Source organism: Podarcis tiliguerta (assembly GCF_965153285.1).
Source record: "Podarcis tiliguerta genome assembly, chromosome: 16".
NCBI lineage: Eukaryota > Metazoa > Chordata > Lepidosauria > Squamata > Lacertidae > Podarcis > Podarcis tiliguerta.
The window spans coordinates 27,279,244-27,306,250 of NC_139549.1; the positions used below are offsets into that span (position 1 = coordinate 27,279,244).

A 27,007-nucleotide genomic window follows, 5' to 3' on the forward strand; every position below is an offset into this window, starting at 1 on the left:
TACTTTGTTGGGGGTTGGACTCGATGGCCCTTGTGGTCTCTTCCAACTCTATGATTCTATGATTCTAAGCCGCCCAGAGTGGCTGGGGAAACCCAGCCAGATGGACAGGGTATGAATAATAAATTATTATTATTATTATTATTATTATTATTATTATTATTATTATTATCAACCTAAGCTGATAACGGGCCAGCTTTGCCACAGGGCCTACCACCAGTGACAGAGATGGAGGTGGGAGCACCCCCAAACTGCATCCCTGTTCTTCCAGAGGGAGTGCAGCCTCCCTCCAGAAGTAAACTCCCCAGCCTGGGAACAGCTCACCCACGAAGTCTTCATCTCACTTTGATTTGGTCTCAGATTGTCCACCCTCCATCCAGCTCTCCTCTACATCCAGGTCCCTGTCTGGAACAGTTGCAGCCTCCCCTGGTTAAGAAACAGAAGGACAGATCCATTTGCAATTCTAATGAGCAATTTAACAGAGGAAGAATGCAGGGGAGCGATTTGTGAGCACAAAGAGAGGAAGAGAGGGCAGCCCTTCCAAATCCAACCCTGGGCACCCTGGCAGGATCTCTCTCCCCCCCCCCCCAGCCATTGGCTCCCTGTCTGGCTCTCTCTCTGGCCACTCCCCTTTATAAAGTCCACCTGCTGTTGCTCAGCCTCACCTAACGGACCGAAATCCCTGCAGGAGAAGATCCGAAGAGCAGGCAAACATCCCTCTGTGGATTCCAAAGCCAGCCCCAGCTAGTGCCTCAGTTTCCCTAAAGGTATGTGAGACGACTGCCTCGTTGGCCAGGGGAAAGAGTGGCTTAGGCGGCCTCTGTCTCTCCCTTGAGCAGAGAGAGACCTGTCTCCCTTTCAGGTACATAAAAACTTGCTTTATTTAATGACGCTGAAATATCCTGATAAGCAGGCTCAGGGACGCTGCCTTCTCTGGCTCCTTCAAAGCCAGGTCATTATTTATCCGCGCACACCATGATTTCTTCTAGGGATCTGCATAAACATTTCTCGTTTCGTATGCGAAGTTCCTCTTGGCTGGGCTCCAGGGCTCCACACCAAGGGTGTTCTTGCGTGTCCTGAGGACTTTGAGCTTGTCTTTCTCAAGCAGTCATCCGATGGCACCTATCACAAGGGTGGAGTGAGGAGGTGCTGCCTCTCCAAGGAGCTGGGGAAGGTCCCCAGTCTGCCTGGCCAGACCCTTGAGAGTGCTGAAAGTGACTGTTTGGACCTTGGGCAGTTGAAAACAAAGGCTGCTTCTGAGATCAGGAGGAGCCTTTGCCCTTTCTAGGGCTCTGGGCACCACAAGCACGCCAGTTCCTCCCTGTGTTCAGAAAGGACGAGGGGGAGGGTGGAGCAAATTGAGGGGGACCACCTCATATGGTCCCCCTCAGGTGGTCCTACCTGGGCAGGCAGTCCTCATCTTCTCCACAGCCAGCCAGACACCCAAACATGCCGATGTTGGCTCCAATGGGGTGAAGGTGATGTCTGAGCTGCTCCGAGGATCCCTGAGTCATAATTGCTGCCTTGCCTGCCTTCCCTGAATGATTAACGCCTTTAATGTAAATCTCAGAAATGCCTTCCTGTCAGTCAGGCTCAGGAGTGGCCATGCATGCTTTGAAACCAAAGCCCATGAGTATTCCAGGGGTCCTGCGAGCCCCTTCAGAAGAAGATTCCCTTTTCCGCGTCCTCCTCAAAGCCATGCAGCCCATGTAGGGTATATGACTTGGGGAGGGGGACAAAGTGTTACCCTACTTGCAGGGCGCCTTCATTCCCACTGCTTTTGTTGGGAGACAACAACAAGAAGAAGAGTTTGGATTTGATATCCCACTTTATCACTACCCGACGGAGTCTCAAAGCGGCTAACATTCTCCTTTCCCTTCCTCCCCCACAACAAACACTCTGTGAGGTGAGTGGGGCTGAGAGACTTCAGAGAAGTGTGACTAGCCCAAGGTCACCCAGCAGCTGCATGTGGAGGAGCGGGGAATCGAACCCGGTTCACCAGATTACGAGTCCACCACTCCTAACCACTACACCACACTGGCTCACAAGGGGTCCTGGTAGGCTCAGCCTCCTGGGAACGTCTCTCGCCCTTCACTGGGGTCCCACTGAAAGAAAGGGTGCTGCGTCTGAGAGCAGAGATGAGGGTTAGTGCCCTAGAGGCATCTGCTGCCCACAGAATCAAGGCCTGCACTTGTGCCCACACGTCAGGTGAAGGCAGGTGGGGTGCTCTGTCCCTTCCCAGGACTTCTGTCCTCTGACAGCCTCTTCACTGGGAAGCCAGGTTTACTGGCAGGAAACGGTTTCAATCTTCCCCTTTTCCTTGTCCGCTGTGCATGCGGCAAGTTTGGAGGGTGCTGGTTAAGCCAGGATTAGCTGCTGTGATCACAGGCTCTGATGCCAAGCTGAGTCACTGGATCATGCCAATAACCATGTCATGCCAAGAAGCATTTGTTCCCTAAGACAGACAGACAATGGCATTCGGAACTGAAACCCACCTGTGGCTCCTCCTGATTCTCAGATGCTTGCGAGCCGCATCAGATGATGTGATTTCACCTCCACAGTTTGCAGAAAGGGAGATGCCCCTCTGACAAACACACAGAGGCTGCCCAACCTGTGTGGAGCCAGACTGGGGCCCCAACTCTTGCATTTGTCTTCGTGTGAAAGGAGCAAGCTTTTTGCAAGGCCTGCCTTGAGGTAAAAAGGTAAAGGGACCACTGACCATTAGGTCCAGTCGTGGCCGACTCTGGGGTTGTGGCGCTCATCTCACTTTACTGGCCAAGGGAGCCAACGTACAGCTTCCGGGTCATGTGGACAGCATGACTAAGCCGCTTCTGGCGAATCACAGCAGTGCACAGAAATGCTGTTTACCTTCCCGCCAGAGTGGTACCTATTTATCTACTTGCACTGGTATGCTTTCAAACTGCTAGGTTGGCAGGAGGAGGGACCGAGCAACGGGAGCTCACCCCATCACGGGGATTCGAACCGCCGACCTTCTGATTGGCAAGTCCTAGGCTCTGTGGTTTAGTCACCAGGAAAGAGCTTCCCTTGGCATGGGTGGGTCAAACCCTGCCCAGAAGAAGCCTTGGATTGCCACTGCTGCCGCCGCCACTGGACTCAGATGGCCTGGCCAGTGTCAGGAGGAAGCTCTAGAAGAGATCAAACTATCCATTATGCAGAGTGTGGCGCCATGACAAACAAGGTGCCCCAAGACCTTTGCAATCCTCTGGAGCCCCAGGCATATTGCAGGCCAAAGGTGGATCCCCTGCAGCCATCCAGCAATAAGTGGACTACAGCGCCCATATTTCCTGACCATTGGCTGCCCTGGCTGGGGCTGATGGGAGCTGGAGTCCAACAACATATTGGTGAAGGAGGCAAAGAAGCTTGAAGCACTGGGCTTCATTCACAGGCAGGCACGGTTCCTGACGCAACCCCTGGCTGTGGCATTACATTAGAAAGGAGAATTGCATGGTGTAGCTAAGACCTAACCCTGTGCAAGCCCCAACAGAACAAGCCAAGGCTGCACAAGAGTAAGAGACATCTGCTCAGTCCCACTGGAGATCTAGACCGGTTTTAGGCAGACAGAATAGGGCATAAGCTGGGCAGGCAGGTGCTGGCTTAGAGTCGGGTGCGTCTCAGGCGCAGGCCAATCTCACCCCAGCAATGGCATAACGGAACTCCAGCATGAGAGTTTGGGCACCTCTCACCAGAGCAGTCAAGGGGGAACACAGCATAGCACCCCCTCAGGCAAGAATGAGAGCCAGCCATTTCTCACTAGCAGCAGCCTGGAAGCCTCAGGCAAGGGACCCCACATCCCAGAGAACCATGAGTCCATCTTGGAGCATGCAAAGTGATGGGGACTCTGGTGCTAGAATGAAGTCCATCAAATGTTCATCACCACCACCACAAGCGATGAGCACCACCAAGCTGTGAGGTGCATTTTAGCCCTGGTCGCCCCCCCAACACCATATGTTGGGGACACTTTTTGTTTGTTTTTTTAACTGAATAGCAACAGGGAGTCAGTAGTGGGGATGGTGAGGCAAAAGATCCTGGGCCCAAGCACACATGCATATTGTATAAAGGTGCAAAGCCCTTCTTTCGCACCCTGTGAAATATAAATGTGCAGAGTTTTAAAAAACTGGGCAATGGCCGGCTGCCCATGACTCCCGAGCCTCCCCTGATCAGTCAAAACAAAGGGGGAAGGGGGCAGGAGATCTGTACCACCAGACATCCTTGGCAGTGGCAGTCAGCCACCTGGAGCCAACCTGGTAGCGCAGTTGGCTCTGTCTGGCTTCAGGAGCTGGTGGCTGGTCGCTGCCGTGGAGCCCGCCATTTTTCCTCTTGAAAGTCCCCATATGATGTGTCTTGTGCGCAACACATCACATGGGGACTTCCGGCAAGGAAAAATTGGCGGGCACCCAGCAGCGGGCAGCTCCTGAAGCCAGCCAGAGCCAACTGCGCTACCAGACTGGCTCCAGGCTGCTGAGGCTGCCGCTGCCACGTTTCCCAGGGACAGATTTGCAAATCTGGGGACATTCCAGGGACGGAATTTGTCCAGGGACAGATTTGCAAATCCGGGGGCTGTCTCCAGGAACCAGGGACGTCCGGTAACCCTACCGTGGACCCTGTTTTATTTATTATTACAGTGGTACCTCGGGTTAAGTACTTAATTCGTTCTGGAGGTCCGTTCTTAACCTGAAGCACCACTTTAGCTAATGGGGCCTCCTGCTGCTGCCGTGTCGCCACTGCACAATTTCTGTTCTCATCCTGAAGCAAAGTTCTTAACCTGCAGCACTATTTCTGGGTTAGCGGAGTCTGTAACCTGAAGCGTATGTAACCTGAAGCGTATGTAACCCGAGGTACCACTGTACTTTGTTTATTGCATTTATCTCCCACCTCTCCCTCCAAGAAGCTCCATACATGCTTCTCCTTCCACCCTGCACTTCCTACCCAGCATCTTATTTAAGCTCCACCACAACCCTGTGAGGCAGGCAGTGGCGTAGCGTGGGGGGTGCAGGGGGGGGCCAGCCGCACCGGGCGCAACATCTGGGGGGGGGGCACGCTCACACTTGCAGCTCTCTGCCCCTACCTGGCTCACTCACTCTCTCTCACTGCAGTGCTGGCTGTGCGAATCCGATCCGAGCCGCCGGGTCGCCGCCCACTGTGGAGGGGAGGGTGCCAGGCGTGCGGTGCGGAGAGAGAGCGAGGGACTATCTGGGGGAGGGACAGTGCAGCGGGGGGGGAGCGCAAATTACTTGCCTTGCCCTGGGTGCTGACAACCCACGCTACGCCACTGGAGGTAGGTTAGGCTGAGAGGTGGTGGCTGGCCCCAAGGTCACCCAGTGAGCTTCTTCACGGCCGAGTGGGGATTTGAACCCTGGTCTCCCAGGTCCTAGTCCAGCACTCTAACCAGCACACCACACTGGCTCTGTCTTTTCTGTGTGCTATGTTTTTGTCCGATCCGCTTGTCTGCTAGAGCAAGCCTAATTAAAAACCTCATATGTGATATATTTACACTCACCAATAAGTAACAGATTTTCTTTGTTACTGTTTTTTGGGGGGAGAGCTGCATGAAGAAGCTCTTTCCAAAGCCGCCTGATGGGGAGCAAGATCACCTGCCATCACTCCTTGGCCACAAATGCATGTAAGCAGTGGCGTAGCGTGGGGGGTGCAGGGGGGGGGCCGGCCGCACCGGGCGCAACATCTGGGGGTTAGGGTTTGGGGGCACAAATCCACGGGTTAGGGGGTGCAAATCCACAGGTTAGGGGGCGCAAATCCACGGGTTAGGGGGCGCAAATCCACGGGTTAGGGGGCGCAAATTGCTTGCCTTGCCCCGGGTGCTGACAACCCACGCTACGCCACTGCATGTAAGCAACCCTTTCCAGGTATTCCATCTCCCCTCTAAAGATGCCCTTTGCACGTGGTCAAATGGCAAAGAGCCTCTCTGCCCCTCTCCCTGCAGGGTTTTCTGTTTATCTCTCCACAGTTGCTGCTCCACGGCCAAGGAAAATGATATATATTATTTAAGAGGTTTCTGACCCTAACCTTTCGCCACAAGGTCCTGGGTTGTGTGCAGTGGAGGGTTACAAACATATGATTGTACAACATAAAAAATCTAATAGAACAATTTAAAACAAACCAAAGAACACGCGCAAACAAATGTGGATTGTCTGCTTGACAAGGCTCTTTGTTCCGGGACGGCTGGGTTAATTGCCAACAGATCAAGCGCAGAGATGGGCAGGAAACCGCAGTCAAGGAAGGCAGGTTTAATTCCTGGCGTGTGCCAAAGGTTGGCTTTGTCTGCTTTCAAGGGTCCTTGTGCTCTGCCCAGTTGCCCGGGAGCAGAAGAACTTTACTTGCCAGGGAGTGAAAGGATCTGCTCAGGTTACCTGCAAGTCTGGGCACAGAAGCGGAGACTCTCTGCTCCTTCGGACTGCGTGCATATTTCAAAAATAATTCTGGAAATACCAGTTCGGGGGCAGGGGGTGGAGGAAGCTGCCTTATCCCAAGTCAGACCATTGGTCCATTGTTTACACTGACTGGCGATGACTTTCCAGGGTTTCAGACAGGTGTTTCTTCCGGATCTACCTAGGGATGCCACTGGGAACTGAAGTTGGGACCTTCTGATGTGGAGCTATGCCACTTCCCCCAGTTAATGCAATTAATTGGCTCCATTCCACAGTCTGGAAGAGACTGCAGCTGGCAAAGACTGGCTTGTGGTATCCAGCAACCGTAAGATCATCCCTGAATCCTGCAGAACAGATTCCAACTGGTTTGCAGCAACCCTGCAGTGTTGTCAGACACCTAATGCGGGTTGGGAGTTGGGCTGAAGCAGAGAAAGAGAGAGAGAACAGTTTACAACAGCCCTGCAATGTAGTCCACTGTTAATATTGCAGGCGAGAGGGAGGCTGAAGATGGTTTGGACTCCCTGTCGGAAAATAAGTTCTAGTCTGATGAGAGATGGAGGGGAAAAAATTCTCTAGCCACTTTCTCCATGCTGGGCATAACTTGATGATGAACTTCCGCCATGTTGCCTCTTACTCATCTATTCTCTAATCTTTTTTCCTTATACGGTTCAGGACCACAATACCTAAAGGACTGCCTCTCCCAATATAAACCAACCTGGACTCTGTGTTCATCTTCTGAGACCCTTCTTCCTGTGCCTCCTCCATGAGAGCCTGGAGGGTGGCAACATGAGAGCGTGGCCTTTTCTGCAGTGGCTCCCCGTTTTTGAAATGCTCTCCCCAGGGCGACTTGCCTGTCACCTTCATTATACACCTTTAGTCAGGCGCCAGGGGGAAACTTTCCTCCTCAACCAGGCCTTGGACTGATTGGCACCCAATGCCCTTTTAAATGTGTTTGTGGAACGGAGGGTTATTGGTTTCTTTCTACTGTATTATGCATTTTGTGTTTTTATATTGTGATTTTATGTTGTGAGCTGCCCCTAAATCTACAGGTATAGGGGCAGCATACAAACCTAATAGTTAATAAGATGGAGTCGCTCCATCCCCTTGACAATTCTGCCTGCCCTATTCTGAGCTCCCCTCGTTTTCTCCTCAGAAACGGTCAAAATGAAGTTGCTGGTGCTGAACTCGAAACGCCTGCAGATTGGGGCCCTGACTGGGCTGATCCTCCTCCTCGCGGCTCTTGTTGGCCTTTTCTTTGGGCTCCGCTCTAAGCCATCCTTGGCTCCCCTAGAAGATGGACACATCTACAAGAGTGCCGCCGTGGCCACAGACGCAGGGCCCTGCTCTGTCATTGGCAGGTAGGCAGGTCCCTCCCTCCCCCCCCCCCAGGTGGCAGGAAGCCTAGTGAGGAGGAACGCCGCCCCTGCCTGCTGGGCTGTGACAAGGCTTTGTCTTCCACAGCGATATCCTTCAAAAGGGCGGCTCGGCCGTGGATTCTGCCATTGCGGCTCTCCTCTGCGTGGGCCTGATGAACCCCCACAGCATGGGCATCGGAGGGGGGCTCGTCTTCACCATTTCTACAGCGGACGGTAAGGATGGGCAGAGGGAGCTCTTTCTGCCACGGGGGGTGGCAAGACATGCCTGTCTGCCTGGGGCAGCTGCTAAGGCTGCCTTTTCCAACTGGGTGCCCCCAGATGTTTTGGACTGCAACTCCCATCAGCCCCAGGCAACTGGTGGGGTTGATGGGGATTGTAGTCTGGAACCTGGAGGGGCACCAGCTCTGGGGGAGGCCACCAGAGACCCCCCAGGCTTCGGTATGTTTTTCTTGAAAATATGTTGCACCCCCCCAAATCTCTGAGATTCCAGGGGTTATAGGTGTGCTTACTTAAGGTCTGAGTTTCCTTCTGGGAATGAGGCACAGGGGAGACTGTGGTGTCTTTATGATATATGGTTTATTTACATATCTATACAACCTGAGCTTATGATGGAGGGATTTGTGGCATTCACACTCCAAGAGGTTCTGGTTTCTCCTATAACCACAGCAGCCTTGGACTTAAGTAGACCCCAACCATTGCTCTCAAATGCTGCTCTTCGACTGTCACTCCAGCCTGCTGCTTATTATGTCCATTTTATAACTCCTAACTGCAATCCTAAAACACTTAAAAGCTAACTCTCATTTGAGGAAAGGGGGGAGAGAACCCACTCATTTGCAAATGAAATTTCCCCTTGATCTTTTGTTGTTCTAATCACTCCTTATCTCCAGGCTATCGCCTCCTGCAGAAGGGTAAAGGTAAAGGTATCCCTGACTGTTAGGTCCAGTCGCGGATGAATCTGGGGTTGCACGCTTATCACGCTCTATAGACTGAGGGAGCTGGCGTTTGTCTGCAGACAGCTTCCGGGTCACGTGGCCACCATGACTAAGCTGCTTCTGGCGAACCAGAGCAGCGCACGGAAACATCGTTTACCTTCCCGCCAGAGTGGTACCTATTTATCTACTTGCACTTGATGTGCTTTCAAACTGCTAGGTTGGCAGGAGCTGGGACTGAACAACGGGAACTCACCCCGTCGCGGGGATTTGAACTGCTGACCTTCTGATCGGCAAGCCCTAGGCTCAGTGGTTTAGACCACAGCACCACCTGCGCCCCGCCACCTGCAGAGGGCTAATTCGCTTTTGACACATCACAGGAAGCATGGCTTAATTAGTTATTGACACATGTTGATTCCATAGGGTTAGAAGCCCTTAGAACACAGCTCAAATACACACACGGGTCTAGCAGCCAGTTTTAACACACAAACCTTAATTAAATTCTAACACTAGCTTGATCCGGAATTTAGGGTGTCTTGCACCCACCCTGATTATGAAGTAAATATAGCTGGACGAAGCAGTCCTAATAATGAGGAATGCTTGCTCAGTGTGGATTACTCTAGATATAAGGTAACATTAGGTAAAGGTAAAGGGACCCCTGACCATTAGGTCCAGTCGTGACCGACTCTGAGGTTGCGGCGCTCATCTCGCTTTATTGGCCGAGGGAGCCGGCGTACAGCTTCCGGGTCATGTGGCCAGCATGACTAAGCCGTTTCTGGCGAACCAGAGCGGCGCACGGAAACGCCGTTTACCTTCCCGCCAGAGCGGTACCTATTTATCTACTTGCACTGGTGTGCTTTCGAACTGCTAGGTTGGCAGGAGCAGGGACCGAGCAACGGGAGCTCACCCTGTCGCAGGGATTCAAACCACCGACCTTCTGATCGGCAAGCCCTAGGCTCAGTGGTTTAGACCACAGCGCCACCTGTGTTCCTAAGGTAACATTACCAAAGTATAATACCAGTGGCAGGCAGCTTTCAACACAAAGAGCTTAGTTGTCCACTCCTGCTGTTGAATTGTTCACCTGTAAAGTTCAACAAGTGTATCGTCAGTGTGTACACAATGATTGAGCTGTAGAAATCAGCAACTGGGCACTTCCACACCGACTCTTGTACATGCTTGGAGAAACAGCTTGCCCCTCCCTGTGTTTCAACGTAATGTGCGAACCAGCCAGCAGCACTGCAGAGATGTGATCCTAGAGCGTGCCAGTTTCTGACTTGGCCAGATCCATCGCTGTGTTGACTCCCCCGACAATCTGTGGACAAGATGGTGAGACAGATTTTTTGCCTCTCGACAGGGAAAGTGGAAGTCATCAATGCTAGGGAGACGGCGCCAAGAAATGCATTCCGGGATATGTTTGGCAATGACACACAGCTGTCCAAGAAAGGTAAAGGGATGGGAAATCCTTCATTGGTGTTATTGGCAGGCTGGGATCCAAGTAGGTTGGCACCTCTAGAGTATTGTGGTGTAGGTAAAGGTGTCCCTGAAGTTGTCCTAAATGCTCCTCATCTACTTCCATTCCTGAGTCCGAAAAAATGGACCTTCCTGCTCAGGCTGTGCCATGTCTTTTTAAAAATATGTATATAATTTTTATTAAATTTTCTCTTTTACAATTTCATATAAACATTTTACAGCCTTAAGATGTCAATGACTTCCCTTCTCTTTCCAAGATTCATTTTATGTATCTTAAATCACTGCGTATTTTACAAAAAGTATACCAATCTGATTTCCACTATTGCATCTATCCAAACTTATTTACACTGTTGAATTTATCTTAAGGCTGCCAGCGTTTTCAGGTGTATACAATTATTTTCCAGCTATTCAGTGAACATTTTCCAATCTTCTTTAAACATGTGTTCTTCTTGTTTTCTTACTCCATATGTTAAGTCTGCAAGTTGTGCATATTCTGTCAACTTAAGTTGCCATCCTTCTTTAGTTGGGACCTCAGTGTTTTGGGCTAACAAAACACAGGCCGCAGTTGTTACATACATAAACAAGTTTTTCTGTCACCTGGGAATTTCAGTCTGAATTATCTGGGCTGTGCCATGTTTTCTTCTCCAAGGAAGAGTATGAGTAAGAAACTCCATCTTAGTTATTTTAAAAAGTCTCCCAATAATCTATTGAATCATAGAATCATAAAATGTGTAGAGCTGGAAGGGATACTAAAGGTCATCTAGTCCAACCCCCTGCAGTACAGCAATCTCGACTAAAGCATCCACAACAGATGGCCATTCCGTCTCTGCTTAGAAACCTCCAATGAAGCAGAGTCCACAACCTCCTGAAATCACTACCTTGCAAAGCACCTTGACACCAAGGGCAAGAAATCAGCCTGTTTGTTTGTTTGTTTAGAGTATTTGTGCCCTACTCTTCATCCTGAAAGCCTCTCAGAGTAGCTTGCATGCGATCAAAACACGACAGTCCTTGCAATCTGGGAGGGGGGGACACCACACGCAAGGAAAAGGTGACAGGGAGGGAAGAGGAAAACCAAAACTCAAGAGCCTGTTTCTAAAAGTTGATCCTATAATGACCAGTTGGCACGGTTCAGGAGCAGGTGCCTGATAAACCTAATACTGTACACACTTAGCATTTTGCTAGCCTTGATTTAAATTGGTTCATAGGGTGCCCTTGTCTGGTTTGCATCCCACCAGGCCTTACTCCGTTGCCTGGGCTCTAACCTAATTAAGACATCCCAAACACTTTCTAGACTGGTGACTGGGAGCAGCTGCCGAGACCACATAACACCGGTCCTGAAAGACCTACATTGGCTCCCAGTACGTTTCTGAGCACAATTCAGAATGTTGGTGCTGACCTTTAAAGCCCTAAATGGCCTCAGCCCAGTATACCTGAAGGACCATCTCCACCCCCATCATTCAGCCCGGACACTGAGGTCCAGCGCCGAGGGCCTTCTGGCGGTTCCCTCGCTATGAGAAGTGAAGTTGCAGTGAACCAGGCAGAGGGCCTTCTCAGTAGTGGCGCCCACCCTGTGGAACACCCACCTGATGTCAAGGAAATAAACAACTATCTGACGTTTAGAAGGCAGCCCTGTTTAGGGAAGTTTCTAATGACTGATGTTTTAATGTATTTTTAATCTCTTGTTGGAAGCAGCCCAGAGTGGCTGAGGAAACACAGCCAGATGGGTGGGGTCAAAATAGTATATTATTATTATTATTATTATTATTATTATTATTATTATTATTTATTTTGGCCACCTTAAAGAGGTCTGCAGGAGTACCCCCATGTCCTTTTATGAAGGCTAATCTTTACCAGCCCCCTGAATGTCACTCAGAAGTTTGCCAGGGTCCCCAGCACTGACCCAAGGGCCCTGACTGCCTTCTTCTTCTCCTCTTATGAGCCAGCGATTTAGGGGAGCCCATCTTGGCCCACAGGTGCCCCTCTGTTCACCTCACCTCCTTCTCCCTGAGGTGCAAAGAGGGAGTTGTGTGCAGCCCTTTGAATGTGGGCTGCCCTGAGGCAGAGCTTCCCCAAAGGTCCCTGCCCCTCAGATACTGGAATTTTGATCTGCTTGCTCTCTGATTGTGGTGTATTGATCTGCTTGCTCTCTCTGCCCGTTCCAGGAGGGCTGTCCATTGCAATTCCGGGAGAGATCCGTGGCTACGAAATGGCTCACAAACGGCACGGCAAGCTGGCGTGGAAGGAGCTGTTTCTGCCCAGCATTGAACTGGCACGGAAGGGTTTCCCGGTTGGGAAAGGCTTGGCAGGAGCCCTGGCGTATAGAAAGGAAGCAGTTGAGAGCAACCCGTCCATGTGGTAGGTTTGAGGGGTAAGGCACTCTGTGCATAGCTGTCAACTTACAGATTTGAAAATAAGGGATCAGCAGCCAAAATAAGGGATTTTCGGAGCACAGGTATGTTCAACTTCTGAGCCCCTCCGAGCCAAAGGCAGAAAGCCCAGCCAGCAGCCAAACAAAGCCTCAAGCAGTAGTTCCCAGAGCGCAGCAACCCAGCAAAGGGGATGCAGCAAGGAAAACCACTGTCACCTCTCCGCTGGGAAGCACTGAGGCAACGCGGCCGATTTGATCAGCACAAGGCATGCAAGCTCCACCCCCAGTCGTTCTTGGACTCCTTATTGGGTGAGCAATGCAGCCAAGCAACACAGCTGGAGCCTCCCTCCCCCCTGGCCGGCAGGGAGGGAAGGAGAGGAGCTGCTTCCTTTGAAACCCGGGAAATTTAAGGGACACCATCAATAAGGGACAGCAGCGGGACACAGTGCTGGGATAAGGGGCTTTCCCGCCAAATAAGGGACGGTTGACAGCTATGACTGTGTGGCACAGGGAGGTCAAAAGCGCAGTGGGAGCTCAACTGAGGGAGCAGTGATGGGGTTGGCTCCCTCACAGGGAGATCAGAGCCAAAGGGGGCCACCAAACTGTTGGCAAACCTTTTGGCCGTACTTTGGCTGGAATTTGGCACGGCTGCCAAGTGCCTGATGAAATGGCTTCAGGGGCCAAAGCTGCTCCACAGGCTGCCAGCTCTCTCTGTTTCTCATTTAGGTCGTCACAGTTGTTCATTCCAGTTTAATAAACCCGACGGAAAACAACCCTTGAAGAGATGTAGCCTCTCAACAAGGCATGTCTCATGTTTTAGGCTCAAAGGCCTTTCCATGGAAGTCTGACTGACCAGACATTTCGCTGACTCAGGCAGATCAAGTGGTGCCATCGCTCGCCGCACCTAACCCCAAGTCAACGTGCAGAGTTCACCTGAACATGTGCAGAGTTGGGCTCTCTTCAGGTGTTCAGTTGGGCTCTCTTCAGGTGTTCAGAAGAAAGGGAGAAGGCACACCAGCCTTCCCCAGCCTGATGCACCCCAAATATTTTGGACTACAACTCCCATCGGTCCCAGCATAATATGGCTGCCCTGGTTGGGGCGGATGGAAGTGTTAGTTCAAAACATGTGAAGGCTGCCAGGCTGGCGGAGGATGTCCTGCAAGCCTTCCCATCCACTGTAGACCCTGGAAGGTGACCCACGGTGCTGTCTTCTGCCTCAACATGCTTCCATTGACAGGGTTCCCCAAACCTGAGTCTCTAGCTGGTTTCAGACTACAATTCCCATCATCCCTGACCATGGTCCCGCTAGCCAGGGATGATGGGAATTGTAGTCCAAAGACATCTGGAGACCCAGGTTTGAGAAACGCTGATCTAGGAGGTTACAGGGCTGCTATGTGAGCTAGCACCCAAGCACCCATGTGTCCAGCTCTCCTTTTTAAAAAAAGTTTTTTATTTATACTTTTCAAATTTATACATTTCATTCATTTTACAATCCATTTAACATTTCAAAATTTGTCTTCCTTCCCCCTCTTTCTGAGGTTCCTCACATTTATTTTATAATATCTTCTGCATATCCAAGTTCATTTAACTTGCTCATTTATTCATATACTGTAAATATACAGTGGTACCTCTAGTTAAGTACTTAATTCGTTCCGGAGGTCCGTTCTTAACCTGAAACTGTTCTTAACCTGAAGCACCACTTTAGCTAATGGGGCCTCCTGCTGCCGCCGCGCCACTGGAGCACAATTTCTGTTCTTATCCTGAAGCAAAGTTCTTAACCTGAAGCACTATTTCTGGGTTAGCGGAGTTTGCAACCTGAAGCATATGTAACCTGAAGTGTATGTAACCTGAGGTACCACTGTATACTCTTATAAAACTGCAGGTTATTACAAATAATCCTGCTAATGTTTTTATCTGTTTACAATTTATCTTTAAATACTCAATAAACCATTTCCATTCTTTTATTAAAAAGTTTGTTATCTTGATATCTTATTCTTCTGGTAAGTTTCGCCATTTCTGCATATTCTGTAAGTTTTTGTATCCATTCTTCCTTTACTGGGACTTCTGCTTCTTTCCACTTTTGGGCAAGTAACATTCTTGCCGCTGTATAAACATGAATAAATTTCTATACAATTTAGGTAGTTCTGTCCCTATAATTCCCAAAAGAAAAGATTCTGGGTTTTTTGTTTTTTTTATAAAAGTTATTTTGAACATCCTTTTCAATTCATTATATATCATTTCTCAGTAAGATTTAACCTTATTTAACCTGTCAACTTACAGATTTGAAAATAAGGGGCCAGCAGCCTCGAAAATAAGGGATCAGCAGCCAAAATAAGGGATCAACAAATACATATTTTGTTGCATGCAAATGGCTTTAGATACTTATTAGGTCCATACATTGCCATATAGCATGTATTCAACACATGAAAACAGCAACAATTTGTTGTTGACAAAGGACAGCTGGACATAGAAAGTAGCTTATTTAAGGGACATCATCAATAAGGGACAGCAGCGGGACATGGTGCTGGGATAAGGGACTGTCCCGCCAAATAAGGGACACTTGACAGCTATGCTGCAAGACCGCCATGTAGCCAATTCTCCTTGTCTTCCCTCTCCCTCTCCCCCACCAGTGCGGTCTTCTGCAAAGACGGGAAAGTTCTCCAGGAGAATGAGATTCTCACCCTTCCCAACTTGGCCCGCACCTACGAGATCTTAGCCGAGGAGGGTCCGGATGCCTTTTATACCGGGAGCTTAGCTCAGCAAATTATAGCCGACATCACAGCAGCAGGTGAGAAATCTGGAGGTGGCAGAGGGCTTATATAGGAAAGGTCCACTGCCATTTCCAAACCCCATGAAAAGCTCACTGGCAGTTTGGCAGTCCTATGGACTAGCCACCTCTCCTTTATACACCCCAATTGTTTTTGCCACCCATGGCAGGGGTGTAGCCTTTAAAATCCATGCCAAGGCGTCCTGGGAGCTCTGGTTCAGTCCAAATCACAGGAGCCAACTCCTAGGGTCTGAGATTCCTTCACCCCACCCAAAGGTTGATGGGCATTGCTGTTCAAATGGCGTGCATGCCCCGTGTCCAGTGGTCAGTTATGTGGGGCGGGGCTTATCTGGCTGGGCCCCCCAAATATTGGGATCCCTGTCCCCATCTTCTCTTCCAGGAGGGAACATCACGCTGGACGACTTGAGAGACTACACGCCGATTCTAGATGAAAATCCTTTAAAGGTCCACATAGGGGAACTCACCATGTTTGCACCCAATGCCCCCTTTAGTGGTGCTGTGCTGGCCCTGGCGCTCAACATCATGAAGGGTAAGATTTCTCCTTCTCTTTAGGCACGAGAGGCTTAAAAATGGCTACTTGTTTGTTGTATTTATATCCCACTTTTCCTCCCCAAGGAGCTGAAGGTGGCATACATAGAATCATAGAATCATAGAATCATAAAAAGCCTAAAGATTAAAAAAGATTAAATATTTTAAGATATAAGGAAAGGTAATTATATTAAGATATTAAAATTATGACAAAATTAAATTAAGACAGAGGGAAGGAATTTGCTGACAAAATATATGATCTGGAATACAGAGAAGGAAGGTCTGGGGAGGTCGGAGACACAGGTTAATGCAAAGAATATAATGAGGATAAAAATTGTTTTTATTTTTTCTATTTTTCTTTTTCGTACTTTTGGTTGTTTTGTGTTTGTATGTCATGTTATTGTATTTTTCGTTGTGTTGTGTTTTATTTTTTGTTGCTTTACACTTATTGTAAAACCCAATAAAATATTTATAAAAAAAAATATAGAATCATAGAATCATAGAGTTGGAAGAGACCACAAGGGCCATCGAGTCCAACCCCCTGCCAAGCAGGAAACACCATCAGAGCACTCCTGACATATGGTTGTCAAGCCTCTGCTTAAAGACCTCCAAAGAAGGAGACTCCACCACACTCCTTGGCAGCAAATTCCACTGTCGAACAGCTCCTACTGTCAGGAAGTTCTTCCCACATGGTTCTCCCACCCACCCCATCTCAAATTAATCTCCTCAACAACCGTGCGAAGTAGGCTAGTGTCAGATGCTGATGGTGGTTGCTCGTGAGTCACCAGGCAGGACTCCAACCTGTCTTTTACAGGTTTTTGTTAAGTTGTGACTGAACATATCAGACGACACAGCGATTCTTCAAACAGCTCTTGTTTATCCACAGGCCAGAACAGAACTGAACTGAATGGTTCAGCCAGCCTGCTTATATAGAGCTCCAGTACAACGTAACTGTAACAATTTCCTAAAACTATCCAATCACTGAATGTCACTTTCGATCCCTTATTTGCATAACTATCTACAGTATCCCCCTGCTGGCCCAGGGTGAGAACTTCAGTACCTAACAGTTTTATTGTGCAAACTATTTACAGTGCAGATCTACAAAGTTCATGTCCGTCTCAGTCACTTGCAGAATCAGGGAGTGGTCCCTTCCGGCTTCTCCCCCAACATAAGAACTTCGGCACCCCAAGCCTCCTCCTCCCCTCCTTGCGTTTCACCCCTCTGCGCAAGCTGGGTGACGGAGGTGCTGTGCGTCCCTCTTGGCCAGCTGGGTGAGGCGAGGCGCTGGGGCTCTCAACAGCATCCTCAAGCCTTTTCCTCACTTGGCTGCAGTGGCATAGCGTGGGTTGTCAGCACCCGGGGCAAGGCAAGTAATTTGCGCCCCCTAACCCGGGGCAAGGCAAGTAATTTGCCCCCCCCCCGCTGCACTGTCCCTCCCCCAGATAGTCCCTCGCTCTCTCTCCGCACCGCACCGCATGCCTGGCACCCTCCCCTCCACAGTGGGCGGCGACCCGGCGGCTCGGAGCGGATTTGCACAGCCAGCACTGCAGTGAGAGAGAGTGAGTGAGCCAGGTAGGGGCAGAGAGCTGCGAGTGCGAGCGCCCCCCCCCCCGATGTTGCGCCCGGTGCGGCCGGCCCCCCCTGCACCCCCCACGCTAGGCCACTGCTTGGCTGGCCCCTTCCCTCTCTTCTCCACTGGAGGTATGGTTTTTCCCACTGCTGGAAGATGAATTGCTCCTCAGGAGTTTCAGAGGCTCTCTCCGGTTTGGCTCAGATTGCGCCCTTGCCAGCTTCAGCAGTGGCAGGGGCTCTGCTCCCCTGTCTGATGCCCAACCTTTTGCTTCTCTCTGGCAGAATTTAATTTCGCCCGCAGCGACGTGGAGACTCTGGAGAAAAAGGTCTTGACTTACCACCGCATCATTGAGGCCTTCCGCTTTGCTTATGCCAAGAGGACTTTACTGGGGGACCCTGCATTTGTCAACATTGCCGGGGTAAGTCCATCGCTGTTCTGTAATATCCGAGGAATAAAAGGGCTTATTTAACTCAGTGACAGAGGGCCAGCTTTCAATTGTTTTGCCTGTTGGGATGTGAATCGAAGCTAGGAGAGGATATATTTATGAGCTGTTATCCTTCCTTCCTCACGTTTGTGAGTTCAGCAGTGTGCCATCCCTTTACAGCTTAAAACAGAAAGCTAATAATAATAATAATAATAATAATAATAATAATAATAATTTATTATTTATACCCCGCCCATCTGGCTGGGTTTCCCCAGCCACTCTGGGCGGCTTCCAAAAGAATATTAAAATACTGTGATACATCAAACATTAAAAGCTTCCCTAAACAGGGCTGCCTTCAGATGTCTTCTAAAAGTCTGGTAGTTGTTGTTCTCTTTGACATCTGGTGGGAGGGCGTTCCACAGGGAGGGCGCCACTACCGAGAAGGCCCTCTGCCTGGTTCCCTGTAACCTCACTTCTCGCAGTGACGGAACCGCCAGAAGGCCCTCGGTGCTGGACCTCAATGTCTGGGCTGAACGATGGGGGTGGAGACACTTCTTCAGGTATAGCCTAGATAGGCTAGTTGCTTTGAGGCAGACTGGATTCTCCTGTTATTTCCCTCTTTCCTCACCCTTAAAACAGTAACCACACAAACAAGTCTTGTAAAAAAAACAACATTTACTCAGAATACTTGCTGAAACGTACCTGGCACAGCAGCTTTGTTCAGGCGGGCTTAAAGTGGTTATTTGATTACAAAGACATACTTAAATCTAGCTCATGGGTAGACAAACTAAGGCTCGGGGGCCGAATCTGGCCCAATTGCCTTCTAAATCCAGCCCGCGGACGGTCCAGGAATCAGTGTGTTTTTACATGAGTAGAATGTGTCCTTTCATTTAAAATGCATCTCTGGGTTATTTGTGGGGCCTTCCTGGTGTTTTTACATGAGTAGAATGTGTGCTTTTATTTAAAATGCACCTCTGGGTTATTTGTGGGGCATAGGAATTTGTTCATTTCCCCCCCAAATATAGTCTGCCCCCCCACAAGGTCTGAGGGACAGTGGACCGGCCTCCTGCTGAAAAAGTTTGCTGATCCCTGGTCTAGCTTGAAACGTGGTCTGAGTTTGGAGCTCTGACTGAGTGGGCATTCTCACATTGCTGGCATGCTGGGGAAAGATGGAAAGAGCGGTTGTGCCCAGGCAGGTAGGAGAAAATAAAGATATGCCCTCCCCATGTCAGGGGGGCACAGTCTCTCACAGAGATCTCTCCAGCGAACTTACAGGAAAACTCTGCAACCTTCAGCTCCTATCATGTGCCCATCTAGCAAAACATGAATGGTTGGTTTGGCTGCATTTTAAATATCCCACAATGCCAAGTCAGGTCCCGGATTTGGCGATAACCGCCACTGCCTTTGCTTTCTCTCCTTCCATCCAGATCATCGAAAACATAACCTCGGAGCACTTTTCGAAGAAGCTGTGGGCCAAAATCACTGATGAGACCCATGAAGTCAACTACTACGAGCCAGAATATTACACTCCGGACGACTCTGGGACATCCCATCTCTCTGTGGTGTCCGCAGATGGGAGCGCTGTGGCTGCTACCAGCACCATCAACCAATAGTAGGAGCTCTGAGCATTGCTTCCCATGTAGGGGACTCTGCCAAGGGTGGCTGGGATGGGAACTTGCAGTGGAGAATTGGCTTCTGCTGAAACGGGCTGTGGGGGAAGGATTACCGTATTTTTCGCTCTATAAGACGCACCAGACCACAAGACGCACCTAGTTTTTGGAGGAGGAAAACAAGAAAAAAAATATTCTGAATCTCAGAAGCCAGAACAGCAAGAGGGATCTCTGCGCAGTGAAAGCAGCAATCCCTCTTGCTGTTCTGGCTTCTGGGATAGCTGCGCAGCATGCATTCGCTCCATAAGACGCACACACATTTCCCCTTACTTTTTAGGAGGGGAAAAGTGAGTCTTATAAAGCAAAAAATACGGTAATTCAGAGGAGCCTGGATAGCTCAGCTGGGTAGACCACGGTGCTGATGATGCCAAGGTTGCAGGTTCGATTCCCGTATGGGACAGCTGGATATTCCTACATTGCAAGGGGGTCGGACTAGATGATTCTCTAGGTCCCTTCCAACTCTACAATTCTGTGATTCTATGACAGTCTTTCCCCACCCATTGATGGATTACACTACTTTCCCAGGGTACGGACAGACCCTCACCACAGGATCCAAAGGAAACAAAGCTTTTTTATGACTGGATATGGACTGAACCAGATCTAAATCATGAAGGGACGTGGGTGGCGCTGTGGGTTAAACCACAGAGCCTAGGACTTGCCGATCAGAAGGTCAGCACTTCGAGGTGAGCTCCCGTTGCTCGGTCCCTGCTCCTGCCAACCTAGCAGTTCGAAAGCACATCAAAGTGCAAGTAGATAAATAGGTACCACTCCGGCGGGAAGGTAAACGGCGTTTCCGTGTGCTGCTCTGGTTTGCCAGAAGCAGCTTAGTCATGCTGGCCACATGACCCGGAAGCTGTACGCCGGCTCCCTCGGCCAATAAAGCTAGATGAGTGCCGCAACCCCAGTCTGCCACGACTGGACCTAATGGTCAGGGGTCCCTTTCCCTTTACCTAGATCTAAATCAGTGGTTCCCAAATTCCCCCCAATCCCCCAAAACCACTTAGCATTGCTGAGGGCCTAGGCGGACCGCATGATGATTTTTCTGCCTGCTATTGTAATAATAGAATCATAGAATTGTAGAGTTGGAAGAGTCATCTACGAATGACAGCTAAAGATTCCCTAGCAGATAGGCCATCCAACCTTTGTTTCAACCTCTGTTTAAAAACAATGTGTTGTCCTAGATACTGCACAATTTAAAATGGCACCTTAATTGCTTCTTTTATTTCTCGTACAGTGTATTTTGTTGTGTTCCACGTAATACAGTAAGAGAAGCAATTAAAACACTGTTAAAAAAATCAATATAAATGCAATAGTGCAATGGATTCAGGGCCATCTCCTGCCTTCATCCACAAATCCACAGATAACTTGAATGAAGGTTGTGGACTCCTGGAAACCCCTGATCTAGTTGATCCACATTATCCAGAAAAACCTCAATCTGAGATGTGCCTTAGACAATGATACAGTATGGAGACTGGCCCTGTATTGTCCTGGAGAAGGTTTTTTTTTCCCCTCAGCAAAGAGTTGGCCACTGCCTCCTTTAGGCTAGAATTGGCTGTCACTGCAGCCAGGGCCGGATTTAGGTTTGATGAGGCCCTAAGCTACTGAAGGTAATGGGGCCCTTTATATGTCCAGCTGTCCTTTGTCAACAACAAATTGTCGCTGTTTTTTGTGTTGAATATATGCTACATGGTAATTTATGGACCTAACAGGTCCATGTTGTTGTGTTGTCGTTTAGTCGTGTCCGACTCTTCGTGACCCCCTGGACCAGAGCACGCCAGGCACTCCTGTCTTCCACTGCCTCTTGCAGTTTGGTCAGATTCATGTTTGTAGCTTCGAGAACACTGTCCAACCATCTCGTCCTCTGTCGTCCCCTTCTTCTTGTGCCCTCCATCTTTCCCAACATCAGGGTCTTTTCCAGGGAGTCTTCTCTTCTCATGAGGTGGCCAAAGTATTGGAGCCTCAGCTTCAGGATCTGTCCTTCCAGTGAGCACTCAGGGCTGATTTCCTTCAGAATGGATAGGTTTGATCTTCTTGCAGTCCATGGGACTCTCAAGAGTCTCCTCCAGCACCATAATTCAAAAGCATCAATTCTTCGGCGATCAGCCTTCTTTATGGTCCAGCTCTCACTTCCATACATCACTACTGGGAAAACCATGGTTTTAACTATACGGACCTTTGTTGGTCCATACACAACACAAAACACTGTTGCTGTATGTAGGTTTTATTTTATTTGTTTTTTATCTTATATTTTGGAAATGTACACCCAATTTTTCCCCTTTAATTTTTTGGGGGGCTCTCAAGAGAGTGGGGCCCTAAGCTATAGCTTGTTTAGTTTATACGTAAATCCAGCACTGACTGCAGTTCCATGTCTGGGAGAAAATACTTCACCTGCAGGAATTCTGATCTTCACAGAATTGTCAAAGACGCAGGAGCTCTCTTTGGGTCAGGAGCATTGAGGAGGAGAACTGATCCCCTTACTGGAACCAGAAGACCCTTTGGGTCCCACCCTTTCCAACTGTTACAATTCTACGATTCTATGGTTTCGGAGGAAAATCTTGCCCGTTACATCTTTCACCAAGAGTAGCTGCAGAGGGAACATTTTCCACATGGTGTCAGCACTGGGTTATATTGGTGGTGGAGCAAACCAAACCCAACCTAACCCAGCCAAACAAACACAAACCATTTGTACTTTCCTGAAGAATCAGACCCTCTAGGTACTTGGATCAAAGCCAGGTTTCTCTCCCCTCTCTGCAAACCTGCTTCCAAGGACAGAGACGCTTCATCTGTTCATTTTGTAAATCTTATCACGGGCTCTTGAGTGTATGCAGGTGCACACAGGAGCCTCCTTTTCTAAGCATCCAATCCTTTTCCACGCAGGAGGAATGTTTGTAGCACACAAAACAGGAAGCATCCAATGATGTAAAGAAGAAGACGAAGAAGGAATAGTTTATCTTAGAGATGCTGGAAAGGATGAGTGTTTACAGACTCTCAAAGTGTCTCTATTTTCCAGGGACAGTTGCAGATTTACAGAAGCCGTTCCAGTTTCTTATTTAATGCCAGAATGTCCAGCTTTCCCCCAGGCCATCCCTATTTTAATGGGAGAAATGTTGGAGAGTATGGTAGGCCGTCCCTATTTTCATTGGTCATGGAGTTATGTGACCCCCCAGGCTAAGGAGCTAAGTAACTATACAACCTTTAGAAGACCTCTGACGGCAGCCCTCTACAGAAGCACACATTTTGTGCACAGATGTCCCAAACTGCTGTGTGTGAGGTGGTGATGCTGTAAGGTAAAAAGGACCCCCGGGCAGTTAAGTCCAGTCACAGGCGACTATGAGGTTGCGGCACTCATATCGCTTTTAGGCCAAAGGAGCCAGCATTTGTCCACAGAGAGCTTTCCAGATCATGTGGCCAGCATGGCTAAACCACTTCTGGTGCAACAGAGCAGTGTGACAGAAACCAGAGCACATGGAAACGCCGTTTACCTACCCACCACAGTGGTACCTATTTAACTACTTGCACTGGCATGCTTTTGAACTGCTAGGTTGGCAAAAGCTGGGGCAGAGCAACAGCAGCTCACCCCGTCGCGCCGAACTTCTGATTGGCAAGTCCAAGAGGCTCAGTGGTTTAGAACACATGTGTCTCTTTAGGCTCTCTTTGGCCACAAGCTTGTGTCTGAGACAGCTCTCTTTCTGGAGCCCACGTTTCCTGCTTCCACCACCAGTGGACCTGATGTTGTCTTTCTTGTCCGGCTCAGCTTTGGCTCAGACGTCCTTTCTCCGGTGAGCGGCATCCTGTTCAATGACGAGATGGATGACTTCAGCTCCCCACACATCGTCAACGGCTTTGGGGTCCACCCGTCTGTGGCAAACTTCATTGCCCCAGGTAAGGCCTCTGGGGTGTCTCTCTTGGGGGCTTTTCATTCTGGCCAACTCTCTAGGCAAGAGCTTGGCTCGTAGTCCTGCCCAAGGGGCAGGCCGCTTCTTCTCTGCCTCCGCTCTTCCTTGGCCGAAGGACACTGCAAACCCCCTCTGGCCCACACCAGCCCCGAGTCTCCTCCACCTCTGGATTTCCTGCTAAGGTCTGGTGGGTAAGCAGGCTTTTTAGCAAGGCTGAGGCCTAGGAATGCCTATCTAACTTCTCACCTCCCTGACAGGGAAGCGTCCTTTTTCTTCCATGTGTCCGTCTATCCTCATGGATAAGGAGAACAAGGTCCGGATGGTGGTCGGTGCTTCTGGAGGAACGAAGATCACCACAGCAACAGCAATCGTAGGTTGTTGGTGGGCTGAGGAGAAGCCAAACAGGTTTAGGAGCAAGGGGAGGACCCTGGGCGGTCCATTGCAGCCACAAGGCCTGCAGCAGAGGAAACCCTGCTATGGGTGAGAGGAAGAAGAGGCCTAGTCTGGAAGCCAAGGGGATTGAGACATTGGGTGGTAGTGGGGTCATGTCTCTCATGATGGTGCAAGGCATTAGCGATTAAAATCACCTAGCTCTTTGGGAGGGCTCTGGGAAGGCTCAATTGCCTTGGGGTAGAGCCAGTGTGATTAGGATGTCAGGCTAGGAGTTGGTTGAGGTCCCAGTTCCAGTCCCCAGCTGGCCATGAAGTTCTCTGAGTGGCTTGGGGGCCAGTCCCCCTCAAGGGAGAAGGTGGTGCGCCATTTTGGGTTCTTTGGAGTAAAACAAAATGGAGGGTGGGAAAGGAAATAGCCTGGTCGGCCTGGTTGGGGCCATCTTGAAGTGCCTTTGCTGGGCGTGTTGTGGAGGTGGATGAAGGGAGGGTCTCCCATACAGGGCAGAGAGCTGCTTTGAGTCCATATTCTAGGAACTGTTGTGCTCTACCTGGGGTGCCTTGTTTTTTCTCCTCATCCAGACCATTCTCCGCTCCCTCTGGTTCGGCTACAACATTAAGGAGGCGGTGGAGGAGCCTCGCATCCATAACCAGCTCTTCCCTTCCCTCACCGTCCTGGAGAATGAGGTGGAGCAGGTCGGTCTGCCTCAAAGAGGGGAAGGGTGGTGGGTTGGGAATGAAGAACTGAGAACATCAGGTCTGCTCAGGGAGCTGCCTTGGGCCGTTGAGTCCAGCCATTGGGGTTCATCCAGCTCAGCACTGTCCACACTGATAGGCAGCACCGGTTTCAGACAGGAGATAGTCTCAGCCCTTACCTGGAGATGCTGCGACGGCAGATTGAAATTGGAACCTTCTGCATTCAGAGCAGCTGCTCCACCATGAAGCTGCTACGATGGCCCTTGCCTGCTTCTGCTTTCAGGGCTGACTAGATATTGCTCACTTTTAGAAAATTCACAGACTATAGCAGTGTAGTTGCAGATTTAAGGTAGGAGGTAAAGGTTGCCATTCGACGCCCCAATTCTGGCCTGCCCATTTGCCGGCGTGCATTTGCTCACACCATGCACAGTGAATGAGCAGTATAGATCCGGAGGTGGCCACCATCTTAGATGATTTTAGGCCTTTTTGAGAGGCCATGGAACCTCCATAGGCCAAGGCACTCTACCTTTACCAGATGCCCAGGAAGATGGCTGCAGGGGAGGAGGCTATTTCACATGCACAAATATACAATTTTACTATGCAGCTATATCTATATTGCTGGTTTTGATACATTTTGTGTCAGAAACGTATTGACAGAAAAGGTATCAAAATAAAATCAGCAGTATATATATAGTCTGGTTTTATTGATATTTTACTTAATATGTTATTGTGTATTATTATTATTATCCGCTCTTCACTATAAGGTCCTAAAGCAAACAACACTATTAAAACAATATTTAAAACAATATTTAAAACAATTTAAAACAACTTGCAACCATAAAAAACAAGGAAGGGCCTAAAAACATACACCTCAGGTGTAAAGAGCTTTATATGTGACCCACTTAGAGGTTTTTGTTGATTAAATATATAAATTATTATCATTATTATTATACAAAATATATTGAATTACATTATAGCTTGTTGAATAAATAAATGATGTATGTGCATTGCACAGAAGTCAAAAAGTGCCAGCCCAGCACTGCCTGGCTGCGCTCTCCAAGGTCCTAAGCAGACCACCCCCTCACCCCTGCCCCCCACCCCACTTGAGACCCTCTTGACTGGAGCTGAGGGAGATCCTCTTGCACACCTAGGATGAGAGTGAGGGCTGTCTGACCACAGAGGCACCTGCTAGCCTTGCATTCTGCAACCTAGTGCCCTTCAGTTGTTTCTGACTACAACTCCCATCATCCCCTGCTGGCCAGCATGGCCTTGTGATTCTGAGTTGTAGTCCAGAACATCTGGAGGCTGCCATCTTGAGGAAGGCAAGGCTCAGCCACTGCTGGTAACAGAGAGGGCCGCTGGGCGGGGAAGGGGGAGCGGAGTCAACTCAGATTATTGGTGAGTGCGTTTATCTGCTTTCTGTGTCCAGGAAATAGAAGATGGATTGAAGAAGAGAGGACACGAGATTCAGAGGACCAGCAGGGGAGCTGTGGTCCAGGCCATCCTGCGGACAGAAGAAGGCTGGTCGGCTGCCTCAGACTCTCGGAAGGGGGGAGTCCCTGCAGGATACTAAACTGGCTCCAAGTTTGGATGGATCATGGACATAATTGCAGATTGATCAGTTTCTTCTGGCGACCCACTGAAACAAGTCCACCTGTACTGTGCTGTGGTGGATCACACATCAGCAGCAAATCCCATGCCTCTGAGATGTTTCAGAAACCAGGAAGTAACCTCCAACCATTGATCTATACTGCCCCAGTCATCATGGCATGAGAGGAAATTCATATATTGGTTATGACGAATGGAGAAAGCCACCACGAAAGGGCCTGCTTGCATGAGGATGATGTTCTGAAAATTGCCCTGGTCTTGAGGAAAGATCTATGAGAGGCAGTGAGGGTTATCTCCTTTCTCATTCTCACCACCACAATGAAACTCTTTTTTGGCCTGTCAGATATTGTCACCAAATAAATAGGATGGATTTGAGGGTCTTCCTGATTAACCTAGGAGCAAAGGGGGGAAAGGATTGCGATGAGAACAGTCACCTCAGCTGCAACATCTCACATCTTACAAGAAACAACATTTAAACTGGTCTGCCCGAGTTGACTGAGCGGTCGTTGGACTGTGGTGGATTTTGATGCGTTCAGAAACTGAAAGGCAGAAGTGGAGAGAATCTTCAGCTGCTGGTCCAGGAAGTAAACACTCTGCCAGACAGCAGGGTTTTAAAAAAAAATTAGGGTAATTAAAAAATTTTTAACTGGTTCTCAGGTATAATCTTAGTCCACCACATTTAGTAAAATGTTGTTTTGTTCTTAGTGTTGAACGGTTACAGCTTTCAGACCAAAATGCCTTTATATGTGGATTTCCCCCCAGTGGGAATATCTGGGGATGTTGACAATGCCAAAGGCTTAGATCCTGCCCCCTTGCAAAGTCATCTGGAGGAGGATGACAAGTTGTCTTTGGCCAAACTTCTAACAATAAAAATGAATATTTTACTTGGAA

The 27,007-nt window shown here is 49.3% G+C and overlaps 1 protein-coding gene across 1 annotated transcript; it reads left to right on the forward strand.

Moving 5' to 3' along the window:
* The first annotated feature begins 632 nt into the window (after positions 1 to 632).
* On the forward strand, positions 633 to 27,007 carry GGT1 (gamma-glutamyltransferase 1). Its single transcript, XM_083417785.1, has 13 exons — positions 633 to 764; positions 7,555 to 7,759; positions 7,863 to 7,990; positions 10,061 to 10,150; positions 12,339 to 12,531; positions 15,175 to 15,332; positions 15,712 to 15,861; positions 17,715 to 17,851; positions 19,285 to 19,469; positions 23,282 to 23,409; positions 23,681 to 23,793; positions 24,395 to 24,508; positions 25,938 to 27,007. Exons 2-13 carry the CDS (start codon positions 7,566 to 7,568, stop codon positions 26,079 to 26,081), a joined length of 1,734 nt encoding a protein of 577 aa, XP_083273911.1. The 5' UTR covers positions 633 to 764; positions 7,555 to 7,565; the 3' UTR covers positions 26,082 to 27,007.